The sequence below is a fragment of the Bombus fervidus genome, chromosome 3 (assembly GCF_041682495.2).
Source record: "Bombus fervidus isolate BK054 chromosome 3, iyBomFerv1, whole genome shotgun sequence".
In the NCBI taxonomy this organism is placed as follows: domain Eukaryota; kingdom Metazoa; phylum Arthropoda; class Insecta; order Hymenoptera; family Apidae; genus Bombus; species Bombus fervidus.
This window is the reverse complement of record NC_091519.1, coordinates 13,218,668-13,239,346: the sequence shown is the minus strand read 5'-3', so window position 1 is coordinate 13,239,346 and position 20,679 is coordinate 13,218,668. Positions and strand designations below refer to the sequence as shown.

Genomic DNA, 20,679 nt, shown 5'->3' with positions numbered 1-20,679 from the left:
GGTACTTGTATTATATAACTGGTTGATGTTATATTTTCAAAATAAATTCTCTGTAAAAAAGAAATCATAAATAATAGATCTCTGTAACAAATCACTTATTTATTTTCTCATAAAAAATTATTTTTTCTTCAATTGTGCTATGAACTGCACATGTATTGTTAATTTAGTATAATAATAATGATAAGGATAACAAGAATGATAACAGAATTTTCTAAGTAAAATAGAAACTTATGTTTATAATATAATATATATAATTATATAACATTAAAAATAGTTACTATATATATATATATATATATATATACAGAGAGGGTCAAAAAAAAAATGTATATACACTTTAATAAATTTTATCAGTGACTGTGTTTTGGGGAGAAATTCCACTGAGCACTTTGATCTATGTTACTCAAACAGTATTTTGCCGTAATCACAAGTATTAAATCAGTTATAATAATTACTTTAGGCATCTATTGTAATCATAGAAGTCAAAGTTGATCTATATTCATTCTTTGACGTCTGTATAGATTTAGCTCACACTTTTTATACAGTTTTTCCTTTTATTGAGACATGTATAGATTTTTCTGGCCCCCTTTGTATGTAGAATTCTCCATAAATTTTTACATTATAATTAAATTTATACATACAATATATGAAGATAGTTTAGCTTTATATTAACACTCACATACATATATGTATTGTATATATGCACATATATATTATACACATATATGAACATATATATGCAATATATACAATATATCATATAGTATATATCATAGCTTACTATACCTCACTTTTTGTTTATCTTGATGATCATGATATTCACTAATAATAAGTTTACAAAGAAATAAATGGAACACAATTATAAGAAAACATATACTGATCCAAAAAAACGTTGGTAAGCCTCCTAATTGATGTCCATGTTTATGTAAAGCCATTACAAGATGATCATGTGCTGGAGCTACAAAAAAGTTATGTGCAACATATATATTTAATTGTTGTGGAGTTTATGAGTTTTGGTTGATTAAAAGATTATATCTACGTCTTATACAAGATAACATTTTTTAAACATTTACTATGTAGAATTATATAGCTTGTAGATAATATAAGATATAGATATCATTTTTCATATTGATTTCGATTGATGTGCTATGTTAAAACAAAATCGGCGATATAAATAGCATACTCCTAAACGACTTTAATCGAACAAAACTTATAAATGTTATAATAAAGTATTATATATATACCAACCATCGTCTATGGCATGTACATGTAAAGCATTTCGCAAATCTTGCATATGTTGATAATCAGATGTTACATACAGTATAGCCGTTAATGGTTTTGTCAATTTCACTGGAATGCTTGCATACAATTGACTCAATGAAACAGGATTCAAACATCCAGCATCACATCCAAAATAGACACTATTACTCTTGTCTAAAGCTACTTTTAAAACTGCACGATTATCTTCTCCAACCGTTACTGATATATTTAAATGTGTTACATTACCATAACTTATTCTCCTAAAACATACACAAAACATAAAAAGGTAAGTTAATAATCGTCTCCATAATTTTTTCAAAAAAATTTTCTATTCTGCAAAGAGTAGAAGAATTATTTAAGCTGTTAGTTATAATTATTTACATTATACTTGTCATTTTTTAATATCAATTTGTATAACAAACGTGTTATGTAAGAAAATTATATTTACTTTGTATAAAAATTATATTTACTTTTTATGACAAATATTTTAATACCATACCTAAATAAATAATCTCGATTAAGATATTGTGGATCAATATTAAATTCAAGATGTTGATTACTAAAACGTAAACTACCAAGACTTAAAATGATAGCTTGTTGCACTGCTGCAGGATCACCAATCATTAAATGGTGACATCCTTGTTTTTCTAATGTTATTAACCATGCTTCAACGACATTATTCATAGCGTCAATAGAGGATGTGTCTTTCCATAACCGTGGAGCATCTCTAAAATAAGAAAATAAAATAAAAATTCTAAGCAAAAATATTTATAAATATTTGTATTACTTACAAGGTGTGATGTCCGCGGTAACAACCTTCATTCATGGCTATATTTTTTTCTATATCAGGAATACCTTTCGAAATTTGAGACAATACATAGTATAGAGTGGAATTTATTTTATGACCATTTATTGCACCATCAGCTTTAGAGTCGCTTATTCTAAGACCTGTATACCAATAACTTTGCCAAAGATTAATATGATCTTCTTTTAAACTTTGGTGTTGAATACTGATTGCTTTCTTAATTGCCTGTAATAAAATATATGAAATTGAAGCATGTCATAAATTTTTAATGTTTTATAAATTATATATACCTCTATAGCTTTTTCTTTGGTTAATTCATATTGAATGTGGTGTTCTTCCATGAGTGTAGGTTCACTATACTGTATACTTGTTAAGAATTTTAATTTTATAGAACTTCTTGCTTTAATTTGTAATATTCTTGGAGGTGTTTTATAGACTATTGATATTGTCACAATTTTATTTGAGTTAAATAATGGAATAAATCCAGAAATTAGATTATATTCATCCAGAAAATCATCTACCTGAATTCTGAACACAAATAATTGCATGTAAAGATATACATGTTATAGTACCAATTTTTATATTATAGTTATTTACAAAAATATCTGCCTCTTTTACCAATGCAACATACTAATTTAACTAACATCAAATTTAGGATTAATTATTATTATTTACATTAGTGTAAACCTTAGTTAATATCTTTTACATTAAAATGCATTCAATTTAATTTATTAAAGGAAATATTATTACTTCAACACAATTGCAAATTTACAAATTTTGAGTTAAATATGTCATTAATTTCACAAATACCTAATCTTTTCATCACAAAAATTTCATTATTTTCCAAACATTCTTGATAATTAAAGAACAATCATATTAATAATCAGTAGTGATCATTGAAATATTAGATATTGTTAATGATAGATTATGTAAATTTCAACAATATCATTTGTGATTAATTCAAATCTACAAGTAAATTGAGAATATTAACAGTTGCTTCAATCCCAACATTATAAAACATTTTCATGATTATTCAACTATAAATTTTATTCAATAAATTGATTTTCTCTGTGTTATGAAAAATCACTTTTTCGCAGTTGTATCATTATTCCACTATACTGACAATATATTATGAATAAAGTTAAATAAGTACTTGATCACTTCTATGCGGTAATTATCCCACTGTGTAGACATCTGTGGCTTCAATGGTACATTTTGGGAAAGTGAAAGAGGATTGGTTATTTTTATATCTTGTACCAATATTGAATCAAATATTCTATGAGCATAGTATTGAAACTCTATGTAATATCCTTCTCTAAAACACTGGTAACGATAAACAATCCCATTTGTAAAGTGAGTAATCGTAGCGTCTCGATAAAAATTGGTTTTAAGTAAAGGATGAGAAATTAAGGGTTGCCACTGTATTGGCAATGATAGTGCTCTTCCTCGTTTTATATATATTAAAGCCTCTGGTAGAATAGGAATTCCAAAAACCCCATTGCCGATATATGGCAAATAATGATGTTCTCCTTCCTTTGGTGGATTATGGAGAATATTTGCATTATATTCTTCGATATCTGAATGAAAGGCAGCTAGTCGCTCATTCATACATTGATCTTCAATTGCTTTAAAAACAGACATATGTTACTATAGAAAATAAATATAGCAGTTCATAAATATTAGACAATCATGGAAATTGTAGGCTAACAGTTATTCCTTGCCCAAATTTGACAGAACCAAAATCTTTATCCTTTATCTTAGTACATTCCTCAATAGTTTGACAACACTATGTTATAAAAATCTAAGCATTCATCAAATTCATAATTAAAATACAAGTGGACTTTTCCTTGTTCTATGTTTTCATTCTCATCACTTTAAAAATGATTCCGATTGGCCAATATTTATGAATATCAGTATAGAAAATAAATACACTGATTTCTTATAAAATATTTCAATATTGCAAATATTACAAGTACATTTTTTCATATACTTCAATATTAATTTACATTGTCATGCTATTAAAGTGCTATTGAAGTATTGTTTATAGGATAGAATAGAATAGAATACAATATATGTAATATCTGATATAAATATAATTGAGAACCTAATAATATGAATATCAAAATTTATTCAAACAGTGATCAATAGATATAGTGAATATAAACAAAGAAAATTCTGTAATTGATATATAAATTTCAATTAAAAATAGAAATGCATTTATATTTTGTGTTCATTTTAATAGTTTACAATCTTTTTCCATTAAATTCCTGTTGCTTTGATGGAGGAAAAATTATAACCTATTTCAATTGTATAATTTATTTTACACATAATATTAATATTATAGACTTAGAATAGGAAACTTTTATTACCTTCTATTGATTCTCTAGTAGAAGAAAAAAGCCACTGCACAAAAGATGGACCAAAATATAGAAGTATTCCACCACATACAGTAAGTAATATAAGTATCTTACGATATGAATAATTCCCATCAAGTAAGCGCCGTATTCGTTTTCCAATTTCACGGTTATCGAACATCGTTCCAAATCTTATCATATTTATGCACTTTATAAACTTCAATTTTCACACGTGTTTTTAATTGCTGTTTTATTTTTATAAAACTGTGCGGTAACATAACCTTCTTGTTTTTATCGTAATATTAATTTAATAAAAAAACAATAAAACCACTTTTATATTTCCTTTATGTACGTTAACGTTTCTTGACATTTCCAAAATTTTATAACTCGCACATTTTCAATATTCTAATATTCGCTTTTCTCTTGTAACTTCTTTACATCTTATAAATTTATAATGATAAATATATATGACACTTTACAAGTAATGTAGTTACAATTTCAATATTTATTATAACCAATATTCCTTAATTCTTATTAAAATGGAATTAATGGAACCAAAAATGAAATTTTTGAGCATAAGAAATATGTAAATATTCAATTGTTACTTCTACACAACTATATATTCTGGTTATACCAAGTATACATAGTTTAGTGTACTTAGTATAGTACATTGCATGTAAGTATATTGTATGTAAGATTTATTTCACATAGGTTATGGAACTGCTCTGCTCAATAAAATGCACGAAAAATCAAAGATGATTCTATTAATATACAAAGATAACTTTTCTTATAAATCTGATTTAAGATGTTGACTTTTTAAGATACAAAAAAGTATTCATAGAAGTATCATTACCCAAATCAATATATACATACATGAATATTTAACTTAAATACGACTATTAAATTTAGTCTAATATTCGACATGCTACAGTAGGCTAACTGCTATTAATGATCAATTGCAAGTAATTAAGTCAGGTGATAGACAGTATGTAAATACGATAAAGTGAAATGTATTAAATGTAAAGAATAAACAAATACAGTATCAAAAAAGATAGCAGGTATTTAAATGTATACCTGGTTATTTTAATTCTAAATTCATTAAGATAATACTATAATAATAAATATTATATAAGTGTAAATTATTGTATGTGACATATCAAATCTCTAATTTTATCTTTAAATAAAGTATCAAGGATACATTACTATATAAATGAAGACAACCTTGCAATATTTAATTATAATATACATTAGTATTTGATTTAAGAGTAATAATAACAATACAATTATATTGCACCTTAAATTCATTGTTTATTATTATCTTATCTATAATATGTTAACAAATGTAAAAAGAATATTGTATAGTAAATAATAATATCACACTGCTATTACTAAATAACAATTACTTTTGTAAATCATTGTTCAGTTGAATTAATATCAGTTTGTAATAAATTAGGCTGGTGAAACCCAACCACCAAACACTTTCTCCAATTCTCGTGCTACAGCCAGACATAAATGATCATTATAGGGAGCTGCTACGACCTTCAATAAAGAAATTATAACTTATTAGACAAATTAGTAACTAATTTACTAGATCTATTACTTCATTAAAAAACTTAAAATATATATTTAAAAATTTACAAACTTTTGCAAAATAAGCTTTGTTGAAATATAAATATATACATGTAAACACTATTGTACATATCTATATCTACATATAGGGTGTACCTTCATTAAGAAATAAAAAGTTATCAACTAATTCAGGGTTTTATCTTTTTAAGGCAAGGATCCTGAAGTTGATCCTCGAGAATTTTGATAAAATTTGAAGGAAACTCTTTTAAACTCTAGTTTTATACTTCATGACATTTTAATGAATTGTTTAAATTTGTAGAAAACAATAAAGCTCTAAACATAATTTTGATATTTCTAAATCATGTATTATTAAATGCTTAATATCCAATTACTTAGTAATAATTTTCCTACCTGCACTCCTATAGGTAGTCCATTTTTGCCTACACCAAGAGGCACTTGGCACACTGGTAATTTTAAAACATTAAAAAGACACCAATAACCAAAATTAAATGGTCTTAAATAAGCTGTATAATGATAACCAGTTTGAAAAGGTGAAGATGGATAAATTAATATCCCATTATGCTCCAATTTATCCTAAAAATAAAAGTATAATTGCAGCACAATATCACAGAAGACAGGTAATATGGTATACTGTCAAGTGCATTTGCCAAACTTACTGCATGCAAAGATTAGAATAAAAAATATTTACGACTTTATATTATATAATTACATTATATAAGATATGATTAAATAATAATAAAATTATATTAAACAAGAATTTACCATCAAATATTGTTTCATATTTGTTGTTACATTCATTGCCCATTCAGCATCTTCTCGAGGAAATATGTCTTCATCAATTAGTTTTATAATAGCAGCTAACGTTAAGTCTGATCTTCCAGTTAAAAATTTGGAAATTTCTGTAAGAGCACTCGCACGGTACTACAAAAAATTACATTTATATAGATTACTACATTCTTTATCATTGTCCACAAGATTTTCTTTATTGGATTAATATATCGATTAAATGATAAACATAATACTAACTATCAAAAAAGTAGAACTGCCATTTAAGATCAATAAAGCAATATATACTAGTATTGAATATTGATCACTATTCATTTCAAACAATAACAATACACTAATTATAAATCAAAACAAGAGGAGCTATTATCACCTTCTTGAACAAAGTATTTACGAATATAGTTGCGTAAGAGAGCATTATTTGTTATATGAAATGAAAGATGTTATATTAATCCGGAAAACAAGTACATAATTATAATTGTAAATATACGTAAATACGTAATATATATAAGTTATAGTACCTTTCCGTTTGTTATACTTATTTTGAAATCAAAATTTTCTTGTGTCATCCAAAATCGCCATAATCGATAACTATATTCAGAACCAGGTATTTTTATCTGTAATTCAAATAAATTACAATTAAAACTTCTTAGAAATAAAAATATCTATAACTATAATTATAACTATCTAATTCTTGTAATCTAATTTATTTCTAAAGTTTTTAAATATAAATAAAACAATGTAGAATGAATGAAAGCGTACAAATATAGCAATGAAAGTTGTTTTGTTCGAAAGAACAAAAATACGCGAAGATTCTCATTACATTTTTTAAGAAAAAAAGCATTTTGAGGCAAGAATCTATGCATTGCCGTCAATATTATTTGTCCGTTTGTGACAATACGTTTAAAATTGTTGACAAAATGTTCAAAATTCAACAGCTGAAGGTGTCATAAACTAGGTGTTTCCGTGAGGCCAATTAAGAACTGTGTATACCAAGACTCAAATCTAGAGGAAAATTATGTGATTTTACTAAAAGCCTCATTTAGATATTGCTCAACCTCTGTAAGTAAAGGCATTCTGAGGATGCAGAGAAAAATGTTCGCGATGCCCTAAAAGCATAATTGGAAGTTAACTGCGTTTGAAAAGAACCAATCAGCATGCATATTTTTTAAAATGCGTTAGAAAATACTTCAAAATCAAACATTCCAATCTTAAAATGTATTTAAGATTTATTATATTTCTTCTTGAAATCAGAATCTTCTAATAACATTCTTATGGAAGTTAATCGTTTAAATAATCACATGGAATTGTCTAGAATTCATGCAAAAAAATCCTTCACACATTCTCTACATTTGGATTAGTTATCTAGTAACCAGATACGAAAGAATCGCCGACTATTCTGGTTAACTTAGAGTTCCAAGAAAGAATAACTCTGCATAGTTACATTGCAACTCTATAAAAACCAAAAAAGTTGAGCAACTTTAGCTACTTTATAATATCCAGGGATCAAATAATAATAGCTGAAGAATTTTCAATGCATATGTGAAAATAAATAACAAACTCAACTGCCTTCATTCACTTAAATTTTTGATTCACTGGTATCCTCCGAACTATTACTCTACTACATGTTACTGCCTTCACTTCAAAATATCCGTCAATTGAAATATTTTGGAAATAATCATGCTCAGTTCAAAGTTTAGTCACTAAGTTATCTTTCTCCCCTTTCTGTATTACTATAACTATTCACATAAACAATAATCGTTTATTATATATAGTGTAATATTATTATAGAACTTCACAATTAAATACTAAATATTACATGTACGCAACAAAATAAATATAAAAATAATGCAACATGTCCATAATATAAAAAGTAAATAAAATTATAATTAAGATATATTAAATGAATATATAATATGAAATAATCAAATCTATGAAGAAATCATGTACAATTTTTAAGAACTTACTTTTGTTGCAGATCCAGTAATTTCTTTAAAATGTTGTACAACTTTTAAAAGAGCAGCTCTCATTTCAGAATTTACTCTACTTGTTCTTATATCACCTGAACTTTCTTGGTAAAAAATATTAAGACATTTTACATCTACTTCTGCATCAAGCTTAAGTAATGAGATTTTTTCTCCAACTAAAACTTTCAAAATAGGTACTAAATCTTCTGCCTTTTTACACATTGGTCCCACTCCTGCCATTGAATTAGGATAATCCTCTTTTCGAAGTCCAATGCCTTTCAGTGGTGTTAAACCTAAAAATGATTATATACAGAAGCTTAGCAACTGGCAACCTATACTGATGCATATGCTGTCATAGGCACATAATTATAGGTGGAATTCATTGTAATAGTACCGGGAGATTTTTATGAATAATGTTTAAGATCAAAATGTTGAGTTTTACAATACATCCAAAAATCATTAAAATCAGAAGAAAGAACGCATTTCTGCAGCTTCACTAAAGCTGTTTATGTTATTAAAAAAATACGAAATTATAAATAAGGGAAGGATAGACTAAACCAAATAGGTGGGTGAAATCAGGTACCATTGTTTTTCTACATTAAAAGTTATGGTATATAATATTAATATCTGCAAGTTTGAAAACCTGCAGTTGATTGAAATCCAAACACTCCATTAAAGAAAGCAGGCATTCGAGTAGAGCCACCAATATCACTGGCAACAGAAAATGCAGTTCCACAGGCAGCAGTAATTGCAGCTTCTCCACCACTACTTCCACCAACATTTCTAGTAGTATTATATGGGTTACATGTTTGTCCATATATATTATTTCTTGATTCAGTCCAGAGATTTAATTCAGGAATATTCGTTTTTGCAATCAAAATTCCACCAGCATTTTTCATAAAGCGTATTGCTGTTGCGTCTTCTTCAGAACGGAAAGTACATCTACTTGTTAAACCCATCGTATGAAGCATACCTAAATAACCATAATAAACGTGAATAAATACAGAATAAATTAAATAAATAAATACAGAAAAAATTAGTAACCTCAAAAATTCATTATTTTATCAGCATGAATATGAATCAATCCAATATAATTTAATCATGTCGTGGGCTACTGATTTTGATTACTTGAAGAAAAACTAATGGAACATAGCATATATACTATGTACTGTACACAAACATATATTTTTTAGTTAGATATTTCCAATTCTAACAATTTTTATATTATTGACATTTCTAACATGACATAATACTTCATTAAAAAAGACAACAGAACTTTTTGATCAACTCAATACATATCATTATGATGTAAAATATATAGGAATATTAAATAAAACTACCTTTTGCTTCATTGCTTTCTTTTGTTGTAAAAGGAACACCCAAAAATGGTTTCTTTTCTTTTATTGAATCAATATTTTCTAATGTTTGTAAAAATTTATCTACTTCTTTGGCTTCTTCTAAGGCATCAGAATATCTATCTTCAACTATTGCATTTATTATCCCATTTACTTCTTTTGCCCGATTTATAAATGCTGTTACAACCTCTACAGATGATATCTTCTTTGTTCTATAAAAATATTTGTACACTTCAATTTTATATCCATCCTTAAAAATATTTTCTTTAATATTTATCTATTACCAATTTATCATATACTTCACAATAGCAATATTTAAGTTATTTGTTATTATTATATAGGATGATTCCAGTAACTGACCAATCTTTTAACAGATTTTGTTATCTTATCACACGATTTTTTTATAAGTGCATTGATGCACTTATAGAATATAGTCATGCTTTTTTATGTCATCTTATAAATAAAAGTTTCAAAATATTTCAGTCTTTGGTAAATTTAAAGTAAATACTCAAACGTTTTATTATTACATTTTATACTATTCCCAACATATTTTCTTAAATGTTACATTAAATTATTAATAAATAGACTATAGATGTACGTATAATGCACATATAATATGGACTACACATGACAAATGACTCTATATACACAAAAAACATTTACAAAAATTTATTATGGCATAGAGTGACAAAGTCTGTTAAATAGTTCAGAATTATTTTCAATAATTTTTCTTTAACTTTACGTTAAATAGCCTTTACTTTAAATGACTCAATTATTATAATTGGAGTCATTTTGTTTAAATGAACTCCAACATAAACTAAATAAATGATATTAAGCGATTCAATATAAAGAAATAAACTAATAAAGTACCTGATTCTTTCAGCTAATTCTGATGCACTTGTCAGTAATAAATCATTCTTAATAGGTGGTACTTTTTGTATATTACGATCATAATATAACCCAAAAATGAAATCTATCATACAGTCAAATATTATATGAAATTTGATAATCAAACATTTTAAAACATGTTTTAAGACCTTGATTGACATTTCGAATATTGTCTGGCACTTGTCACCTTCCTAAAGCGTATGAAAATATTTGAATTAATTCAACTCATTATGTAATTAAAAAAATGTAATTTTCATATAATTCTTAAACTGTTACGTATTTATCTAATGCAAATGAAATATGTGCAATTATGTTTTTGTAAGTAGATATCTAATAACAAATTTTATTTTAGAAATTTCATATGTATTTATATATACCTGTGTTTGTGAATTCTTTACTAAAGTACACATATTCGTAAAATTCATATAATTAATTAAATTGTATGCATATTGTAAGGTGTTTCAATGATTTTGTTACAAAGAAATATCTCCGTTATTTTTAATGACACGAAGATATGCCTAAGAAATGAATCGCTCATACAAGATGAAAGGTATACATATTATTATATGAGACACTTTTTCATTGTCATGCGCTATGCTTTTCGAGCTCTAAATTTGCGTAATTTTTTTTAATGGAATCTTATATTTTTTTACATACCAGTACATACGTTTTTCTATTATTTACACAAAAATATTAAGGTATTTATGACTGAAAATTTTTGTGAAAAAATATTTCAATTTTAATTTCATCAAATTTACTATACGAAAGACAAAGGAAACAAACTCGAGAATAAGTACTGGTATTACCTGTCATGTGGTATACATACATATGTATATACATACCATAAAATATGTAAATATCAATTTATAACCTTATTTGATAGAAATTTATAATATCAGGTGGTATATTGATTTAGACTATTAATTAATATGTGTACAATATCAAATATATATTAAACTAAAAATGTTTAACAAATTAAAATACTTGAATTTTATATTACAGTATAATATATCTTATATCTGACAAGTTTTTTTTAAAAGTTATTAAATATAAAAATTAAAATAATTTTTATATGCAAGATGACGTACTTGAAATGAATGCTATGCATGATATGAAATTATGCTGTTGATCTTTTTCATATATTATTATCAGGTAAGTTAGTTAAATATTATTGTCAAGTGAAAGAAGGATAGATTGTATTTAAAATTAAACATATGTTATAGGATTATAGGAAATAAAATAAAAAATGGAGAAGGTCAAAAAAATAAAAGTGGTATGTAATGATAATCTTCAATATTAAAAATTCAAATTATTAATGTCAAAAAATATATTTTTAGAATCAAGCTATTGAATTACTTTGGCTAAATAAGAAAGATGCGCAGAAGAAGAAGACAAATGGCTATAAAATAGAAAAATCATTAAATATTCACGCTCAGTGTAAAATTATGCACCATTACAAGAAAAGTAAGAGGCAACATCCAGTAAGTTCCTCAAAATACAGGATACTCTCTGAAATAAAATCACATACAACTAAAAAAAATTGGAGTAAAGTTAAAAATCTATTTTTATTATTACTAAATTTTTCTATTGATATTGAACCTTTAATATGGCGTTATAGTCTTATACTTTCATTATATAGCAATATCGATAATTTATCTAATATTTCCCAACTTTTTGAAACATGTATTGGTGCTTCACATTCTGATAAAAATTTAATATTAAAAAATTTATTGTTATTGCGTCATAAATAAACAAATTTTTATGTCATAAATAAAATGTTTTATTGTTTATTTTTACAAAATTTTATGTTCACTAAAAATTGAAATAAATTTTTAGCATATTAGATTCAAAATTAATATAAGAATGGATTAGCTAAATGGGATCACTTAAATATCTCGCCTGTTTATTGTTGTAAGAAAAATGAAAAAATTTCTCAAGACAAAGTTAGACTACATTGCATGTGTCAGTGGAAATAAGATTTCGAGGTCATCACCGTTTTTTTAAATAGAACCATATATTTATTATTCGATATTTTGGAGGGCATGGAAAACAATTTCAACGACCTGAATAATTATACTGTTTCAATCATTTAATCTTGAAATATTTGTGTCTAAAGTGCACATATGTAATGTTTGTGTTCAATCGACAGGTGATAAAGTTAAAAAATCTAAATTTTCAGGTTCCGAAACAAAATTTTTTAACTTTTGAAGGCTCAAATGAAAGTTTATGATATAAGGAATTAATTTAAATTAGTTTTATCCAAATATTCTTCCTGATTTTTTAGTTATAAACAAATTTAAAAAATTGGCTAACTCGTGGGCTAAGAAACACTATAACCATCTAGTGGTGAAACGGTAGAATTAATCTCCTTATGAAGAAATTTAAAAAATCAAATTTTTCAGTCTATGAGGCGAATTTTTGAACTATTCAGAAATTAAATTTAAGCTCTATCTCTCAAAACTCATCTTTGTATAACATTATTCCGGTTTGGAGCATAATTAATTAATTACATTTAATTAGTAAATACTTACAATGTCCTATTTTGGGGTATGGTGGCGCCATCTCTGCTCTACTCATTTCTGCTTACAAACAAATTTAGTTCATCTTAGGTCTTAGCATTCATTCGAAAATCTACGCTTCTAATAAACGTTCGAAGATATTTTTTTGATAATTTGTAAGTGTGCTGTAACTAACTCGGTTGACAGTTTTTAAAAATCGAACAATAAATTTTGTTAGTTATAATCAAATAATGAACCTGAAAGAAATGTCATGATATCTATAATTTAGTATATTCTTCCATTTCATCGTTAAAATGGATTTTGGTACTTTACTAAGTGTGGCCCAGAAAAATGAAAATAATAAGCAGGTTATTATATTTTCTCCTTTTAATCTTTCTTTAATTTTGAAAAAATTTATTATTTCAGTAAAATTATATGTTGTCTGTTATAGTCAATTGCTTGTTACCAAACAAAATTTTCTCCACCCAAAAAACCAACCAAGCAGAGCAAATCACTTTCGGACAATATAAAAAAATTTTTAGCTCGTAAGGAAGAAGAAGAACGCCAGAAAGCATTAGAAGAAAAGAAAAAAAGAGAGGTGAGATATATTGGATTTTTATATATACTCAAGTGTATTTAATTTTTAAATATTTGTTCTGTATGTCAACAATTTTATAATGTTTTATTATTGTTCTTATTTTTATCTAGAATTTATTAGCACTTCGTGATCATAAAGCCCAAAGTCGAATAAATAAACATTTGAAAGTATGTAAAGCTGCAAATAAATCCGTATTGCCAGATGCAATTGACAATGAGAACACAGCTGTTACAATGGCAGGTATGCGAAATGTTATTATATAAGTAAAATAACATATATTTTAACATGTTAAAAATTAATATTTTTAGAACCAAATTTATAAAAGTAAATATATTAACATTTAAATCTATTTTTGAAACTATTACGGAGTTTTGGAAACCTTCTAATTTGTATCTAGTCTTTAGAACACATAATTCATACAACTTCAAAGAAAGTATGAGATTTGATATGTCATTTAATTATTGAGGCACATAATATTAACTTCTATTACAATTATTTATTATGTTGCATTGTCATATTTTGTGTTTAACATAATATACTATGAATATTAATTTAGATATAATTATGGTAGTATCTTTTTCACTGTCAGCTAACAGAAAGTAAAAAAAATTAATGTTTATATATTATATATTTAATTTGTCACACTTTTATTTAATGTGAATATTATTGTATCATAGTTATAAATACTTTATTACATAAAGTAAAAATAATTTACTTATTATACAGGTAGGAATTTCAATGTTTTCTTTTCTTTTATTGTAATTGTCATTATAAAGTTATCAGTATATTTATATATAATAGATTTGATCTATAAATGCTATAAATAGAGAGGTATATAGCTTATTGTGTAGGTTCTGCAGAAACAAAATAATGCAATCCTATGTGTGATCAATGATCTACATATTAATGAGTATTCAGAAGTATCAGTCTTTATTCATAATGGGCAGTATTTTTTCCTACAGGTAATTGAATATAAATATATGAATATATTGCTTACACAAGATTTTGTGTAAGCAATTCAGGTCAGAATAACTATAGTTCTAAAGTAGTCTGGGAGGCACAGACTCTAAATTGATTATATTATTTTTGTTAAACTGTTTTATGTGATAGTATACTATAAGTATAATAAAAAAATGTTATATAATATAGCTCATTTAAAATTTTATTAAAAAATTATAATATAAATATGAAATACAAAGGGAACAGTAGAAGACTTGTGATTAATATGCTATAAGACAAAAAAGAGTAGGTTGACAATTAATACAATCATGAGTTGGACTTAAATAAAAAAAGTCGTTTCCACATTAGAAGAATATGCTTAGGATCTGTTGATTAGACATGTTTCATTCCTCTCTCTCTCTCTCTCTCTTTCTCTAAGTAATATGAGTCCTTAAACTCTTAAACCCTTTTTTTTTTAGAATCATGTATATACAAAGTGCTCCACGCAATGGTTTCAGATCATATTTCTATTATCAATGCAGTTAGAGAAAAATCTTATAAGTAGAAGTTGAGTGGTTCAGGGAGTTTTACATTCATAGGATCATACTTCTTTACTAGTGCAATGGCACATATACATTCCACAATCCTATTATATTTTTAAATCGAAATGTATATTGGTTTTTACATGGGTCGAATTTTCTCGTTATTCTGCTTAAAAAGTACTAAGGTAATATAGTTGAAATTTGAGTGGTTTAAAAGATATCTTAACTTTAATTTTGTAGAACTTATCATATGAAAGACAAGAAGAGACGTAACGTACTACTCTTGTGTTTACCTTAGGCGTGCAGTAGCATGTGTTGAGGCACGAGACGGACACTTGGAACATTTTCTTTAATCATCCATAACTCGAAAGCTAAGGTATGCAGGATATATGTTCTTATGACGTTTTTTATTTTAACGTCTAGATTAACTCTCTGAAGTATGGACATGCATTTATGAATTATCCTATATCAGTTTATATGTAAGTACATATGAAAATTTTAAGTTCAAAATGTTTAATAACTTCTAGTTATTCAGCAAGAAAAATGAAATTTTATTAAAAAATGTGTTAAATAACATAATACACTATATACATGATATCACTTAAATTTAGTTTATAATTTCCTTTTTATTACTTCATTTTTCATTGTCTATGGAATAAGAGTACATATGAGACAAAATTTCAATAAAACCCAATGTTTGGATCTATTGGTATGAGTTCTCTTGACTCAACTACCATACTTCACGTTTCATACTCTGAGAGTTAATAATTGATGCAGCGAAAGAGAGGTTTTACTCCATTTCTTTTTCTTTTTCCTTTTTTGAATAAATGAAATTACTGCCAAGATGAATTGAATAAGCTAATTCGAAATAAACAAGCGGTCTATTGGAAATTTTTCGAGAGAAATATCCAAGTATAACTGGAGCCATTGTTTATGAATCAATTGTAAGTCTTGGTTATAATCTTGTTCGTCTCTCAAAAAGAAACTGGTGGTAATACATCAAAGCTAGTTCATTCATAGTAGCTAGTTCACTGCTAGTAGCACTCATGGAGTTTCAACTTCGAATTAGGATTAATCATTCAGGGGTCAATTAGAAGGTTTAGAACACTGAAATTCTGTTAGTCAGTGAGTCTCAATCACAGGATTCAATTCTGTTCCAATGTGATCAGATTATCCTTCATAGTAGTCAATGTGTTATGCAATATACAAACTTTGTGTCCCTTACACATCTGTAAACACTTCTTACGTGCATATCAAACATATCATTTTGACTTACCAGGGATAGGTCTAGTATTAAATATTAATTGCACATATTAGAAAGAATAACATGTGCATATAATAACTATAATATAAATTTTGGTGGTTAAGAAATAGACATTAAAAGTAAATAAAACATAATCTCACAAATCATCATAAACACAATTTGCTTGCTTATATGTATGGTCATTCTATATGCATACAATATAAAAATGTGAAAAATCTTATAATTTTTATATTATACCAAGAATTATACATTTTTTATTTATCTATAGTTTGTAATCCACAGATCGTATAAGCCTATATTAAAATGTGTGATATTAAACTTATATTAAAACTGATATTGTGTATACAGGATATGTCATTTTAATCTTTCCAGACAAATATCTTGAAAAATATGGAAGATGGAGATAAATATTTCTAATGAAAGTTGCAGCATATCAAGGAAGACAGATAAAAAATGATTCATGCCAATAACTGCAGTAGTTTCGGAGAAAATAACTTGTCGGACTTTATGTACCTCATTCTCTATGTATATTATATTAAAAGTATTTGTATATGCTATTATATTACAATATGTTATGTATATATACTAATTTTAAATATTTACTTATACAGCTCATTTCTTTGTTTCAAAACATGTTACTTTTACATTTAAGCCATTTTTCTAAACTTTATCTCCATATTGATCTATAGAATATATTTCCAATCTGTAACTTTAGAAGCTGTTTTTAATCGTTCAATATAGATGACTTCCAATGAAAAAAGCACATAGTCAAATAGTTTTTTTAAGAATAAACTTCCGTGTAAGTTTCGCAATAATTAGTATATATCGGTTGGTTTTGTTTCTTTATCATCGTGCCAAATACATTGAAAATGAGTAATATTGTAAAGAAAATTGAAAAAAAAAATAGAAAAAATTGAATATTTCGTAAAATATAATTAGATGAATAACATTGAAAACTTTGTATGTATAGTTAATGTTAAACATTAAATAATAAATGTAGGTATATCTATTTGTTCATAGGTCCTTCACAACCTGATGAAGACGACTACGGATATGTTTCGCAGGAAGCTTCTGCATTTTATAATCAATTAATGAGTAAATACAACAATACGACTTCGCAAAAACCAGCTTTCGATGACTGCCGAAAAAGGACAATAAAAGATATAGCATCTACAAAGGTATGAAAGAGCATATATTTTGTAGCTTTTATAGCTTTTTTAGATTATATTACACTTTTTATACAGAGTGGTAAATGATCAAGGTCACAGTGTTTTGACGATTCTTACACAAATCATTTCTGTATAATATGTATGTATATTGTGTATAATGAATACATGAAGTTGAATAGAAAATTTAAGATAACCGAGAACCAGTTTTTTATAAAAAAATCTGTGGCCACCACGAAAAATTGTATTTCTACACTGTAATATAATTTTTCATTCTTTTATTATCGTAACTAATAACTACGATTGAACTAAAATATTTATTAATAGCGTTATTAAATATTAATAATTCCAGGATAGAGTAAAACTAGCTTTAAAACAGCAAGAAGTGGAAGAAGCTTTAGGACACCGTCGGAAAAGAAAACATTCCGTAAAAGAGGTAGAATTAGAAGTAGAAGAAAAAACTGAAAAAGAGACTAAAGATGATAAAAAGGAAAAAGATGAGAAGTCAAAAGCCAAGAGGAAACCTATGCCACCACCAATTGATTTTACTGAATTACTAAAAATTGCTGAAAAGAAACAACATGAACCAATCATTATCGAAGCTAAACCAAAAAGTGATGAACCAGAAAGGTTATTGACGAAAAAACAAATGAAAGAATATGCAAAAGAAAAAGAATGGCGAGAACGAAAAGAACAGCGAAATAAACTTGGCAATATGAATAATAAAGAGGGAAATGTTACGACGTCTAATAAACTAAATAAAACGCAAGATAGTCGTAATAATGCCAGTTCTTCTAACAAAATATCAAAAGTATCCGAAAAATTAACCACAGTATCTTCAATTTCGAATAAAACTCTTCCCAAAGCAACAGGATTACAATCATCAACTTCTAAAAAGGGAGGTATTGAGAAACCTAATCTCAATAAAGTTACTCCAAACAAGCCCAACATTTCAAAAACATCTGAGAGAGATATACTTTCTGAGGAAAGAAGAAGGTTGGAAACAGAGAGAAAAAAATTAGAAGAAATGCGACAAGCAATTGAAGAAGAAAAAAAGAAATTAAGATTAAGCAAAACTCAGATTGAAGATACGAAAAATTCGAAAATTGAAAAGTCAGTATCAAAAATGAAAGTAGAGAAACAAGAGTTATCAAAAAATATACATAAAGAATCTCCAGCAGTTAGCGTAACAAAGTGTCGTATACCACAAACAATGAATGATAAAATAAAACAATTTCCACCAGCAGACATGAAGTCAATCAAATCTAAACAAATGCTTCATTTAAAGGAACAGAGGAAGTCACTGGTTAACCATAAACGTAAGAAAGTTTATATTTTTACTTTATTAATTGTATGTCAGAGAAAATAATTATTGTAGAAGGATAAATCTTAATAATCAAAATTTTCTACATATTTCATTAAGTTCATATTTAGAAAAATTTTAAGGCCATTATTTTTTTAAGTTTTACATTTTGCGACAGTCACGCTGTAGAAAAGCTCTTAAATATAAAGTCACTAATGCTAAGATTTTGTAGCAGTATAACAATGTATATTTTAATTGCTTGATTTAAGTCAACAATTCCTCGGTTTTCTCAGTTTTGATGTACTAATAATTATATGGGAAGTCTAAATCATTAGATTTAAGAACATGATAAGAAAAACAAGGCAATAATTTACATATACATCTAATAAATATATTTACATATTTAAATGTGCAGGTCGTATAAGAGACGAAGATGATGAAGAGGAATATGACTCTGAGCTTGAAGATTTTATTGATGATGAAGTAGAAGAAGGAAATGAAGATTATAGTAAATATATAAGCGAAATATTTGGTTACGATAAAAATAAATATAAATATGTTGACAATGACGATGATGTAGCTATGGAAAGCAGTTTTGCACAGCAGCTCAAAGAGGAATATGTATCTACTAAAATAGGTATTGCTAACAAATTTTTTATACTGTTTCGCAGATCTTTCTATTTTTATAATTATCTACAGGAATAATTAAATAATCTAATGTTTTTAGGTATTATGGAAGATTTAGAAGACATGCGTATGGAAGCTTTGGAAAAAAAAAGGAAAGCTCTCTTTAAAAAAAAATTTAAGAAGTAATTATAAAATTGTTTACAAATTTCTATAAAATTCTATTTAATAAACTATTACATGCTTATATGAATCCAAATCTACTAAAATTTTCACATCCTAATGAATTAATTTTTATTCATTATATCCGTATTGAATCTTTTCAAACATAAACAGAATTAAGCATCACTACAATTTCTATAATTATTGGTACAGTAGAACTTTGTTTATTCGGGTCTCATTTATACGAACAAGTTATTGTTTAGCGTCAATTAGATGAACTTATAACTGAACCTCCATTAATTGAATTACTGTCCAGCATACTTTCAGTTATACGAAAGCGTGTTCTGAAATCATACACGTTCAGTATGAACTGACTGTTTATGATACACGATTGAATGTTTGGATCGAAATTGTTGTTCAACCTCACTTATCCAACCGTTGGTTCTTATTATCGAAACTAATAAGAACAACTGGTAAAGATAGCTAGTGAATTTTTATCGTCAGAATTCGTTAGTTAACCGAAGGGCCTTGTCCCCCAACATATTGGGATAAACGAAGTTATCCTGTAATATATGAATAAC

At 26.4% G+C, this 20,679-nt stretch overlaps 4 protein-coding genes across 6 annotated transcripts; 2 read left to right on the top strand and 2 right to left on the bottom strand.

Moving 5' to 3' along the window:
- Positions 1 to 207: 207 nt before the first annotated feature.
- On the bottom strand, positions 208 to 5,030 carry LOC139985484 (uncharacterized protein KIAA2013 homolog). Of its 2 annotated transcripts, XM_071999950.1 has the most exons (8): positions 4,537 to 5,030; positions 4,435 to 4,468; positions 3,219 to 3,690; positions 2,356 to 2,593; positions 2,052 to 2,290; positions 1,760 to 1,987; positions 1,249 to 1,520; positions 208 to 958 (listed from the first exon to the last, which is right to left on the bottom strand). In XM_071999950.1, the coding sequence occupies exons 1-8, from the start codon at positions 4,552 to 4,554 to the stop codon at positions 771 to 773; spliced, it is 1,689 nt and encodes a 562-aa protein (XP_071856051.1). In that variant the 5' UTR covers positions 4,555 to 5,030; the 3' UTR covers positions 208 to 770. The 2 variants fall into 2 exon arrangements, with proteins under 2 accessions (XP_071856051.1, XP_071856050.1); XM_071999949.1 differs by having other exon boundaries at positions 4,435 to 5,030.
- Positions 5,031 to 5,702: 672 nt separating this feature from the next.
- Positions 5,703 to 11,787, bottom strand: LOC139985487 (fatty-acid amide hydrolase 2). 2 transcript variants are annotated; one of them, XM_071999955.2, is made up of 9 exons: positions 11,660 to 11,787; positions 10,985 to 11,193; positions 10,100 to 10,326; positions 9,403 to 9,732; positions 8,760 to 9,052; positions 7,314 to 7,409; positions 6,772 to 6,930; positions 6,400 to 6,582; positions 5,703 to 5,958 (listed from the first exon to the last, which is right to left on the bottom strand). In XM_071999955.2, the coding sequence occupies exons 2-9, from the start codon at positions 11,161 to 11,163 to the stop codon at positions 5,869 to 5,871; spliced, it is 1,557 nt and encodes a 518-aa protein (XP_071856056.1). In that variant the 5' UTR covers positions 11,164 to 11,193; positions 11,660 to 11,787; the 3' UTR covers positions 5,703 to 5,868. The 2 variants fall into 2 exon arrangements, with proteins under 2 accessions (XP_071856056.1, XP_071856055.1); XM_071999954.2 differs by lacking the exon at positions 11,660 to 11,787 and adding an exon at positions 11,380 to 11,580.
- An 18-nt stretch (positions 11,788 to 11,805) lies between these two features.
- LOC141445733 (uncharacterized) lies at positions 11,806 to 12,778 on the top strand. Its single transcript, XM_074111637.1, has 3 exons — positions 11,806 to 12,154; positions 12,226 to 12,275; positions 12,340 to 12,778. The coding sequence occupies exons 2-3, from the start codon at positions 12,249 to 12,251 to the stop codon at positions 12,751 to 12,753; spliced, it is 441 nt and encodes a 146-aa protein (XP_073967738.1). The 5' UTR covers positions 11,806 to 12,154; positions 12,226 to 12,248; the 3' UTR covers positions 12,754 to 12,778.
- Positions 12,779 to 13,594: 816 nt separating this feature from the next.
- LOC139985486 (protein SPT2 homolog) lies at positions 13,595 to 20,189 on the top strand. The gene is made up of 7 exons (XM_071999953.1): positions 13,595 to 13,868; positions 13,952 to 14,098; positions 14,209 to 14,338; positions 17,864 to 18,021; positions 18,362 to 19,328; positions 19,728 to 19,949; positions 20,040 to 20,189. The coding sequence occupies exons 1-7, from the start codon at positions 13,815 to 13,817 to the stop codon at positions 20,123 to 20,125; spliced, it is 1,764 nt and encodes a 587-aa protein (XP_071856054.1). The 5' UTR covers positions 13,595 to 13,814; the 3' UTR covers positions 20,126 to 20,189.
- The last annotated feature ends 490 nt before the right edge of the window (positions 20,190 to 20,679 follow it).

Bases quoted from the DNA above. Each gene is read 5' to 3' on its own strand.
- LOC139985484 (XM_071999949.1), bottom strand. From the start codon at position 4,618: ATGATAAGATTTGGAACGATGTTCGATAACCGTGAAATTGGAAAACGA. The intron at 3,691-4,434 runs GTAATAAAAGTT...CTGTTTTTAAAG, and splicing joins TACTAGAGAATCAATAGAAG to CAATTGAAGATCAATGTATG. The intron at 2,291-2,355 runs GTATATATAATT...ATTTTATTACAG, and splicing joins CCAAAGAAAAAGCTATAGAG to GCAATTAAGAAAGCAATCAG.
- LOC139985487 (XM_071999954.2), bottom strand. From the start codon at position 11,427: ATGAATTTTACGAATATGTGTACTTTAGTAAAGAATTCACAAACACAG. The intron at 11,194-11,379 runs GTATATATAAAT...CATACGCTTTAG, and splicing joins TAAAGAATTCACAAACACAG to GAAGGTGACAAGTGCCAGAC. The intron at 7,410-8,759 runs GTAAGTTCTTAA...TTTGAATTACAG, and splicing joins TTACTGGATCTGCAACAAAA to ATAAAAATACCTGGTTCTGA.
- LOC141445733 (XM_074111637.1), top strand. From the start codon at position 12,249: ATGGAGAAGGTCAAAAAAATAAAAGTG. The intron at 12,276-12,339 runs GTATGTAATGAT...ATATATTTTTAG, and splicing joins AGGTCAAAAAAATAAAAGTG to AATCAAGCTATTGAATTACT.
- LOC139985486 (XM_071999953.1), top strand. From the start codon at position 13,815: ATGGATTTTGGTACTTTACTAAGTGTGGCCCAGAAAAATGAAAATAAT. The intron at 13,869-13,951 runs GTTATTATATTT...TGTCTGTTATAG, and splicing joins AAAATGAAAATAATAAGCAG to TCAATTGCTTGTTACCAAAC. The intron at 18,022-18,361 runs GTATGAAAGAGC...TAATAATTCCAG, and splicing joins AAGATATAGCATCTACAAAG to GATAGAGTAAAACTAGCTTT.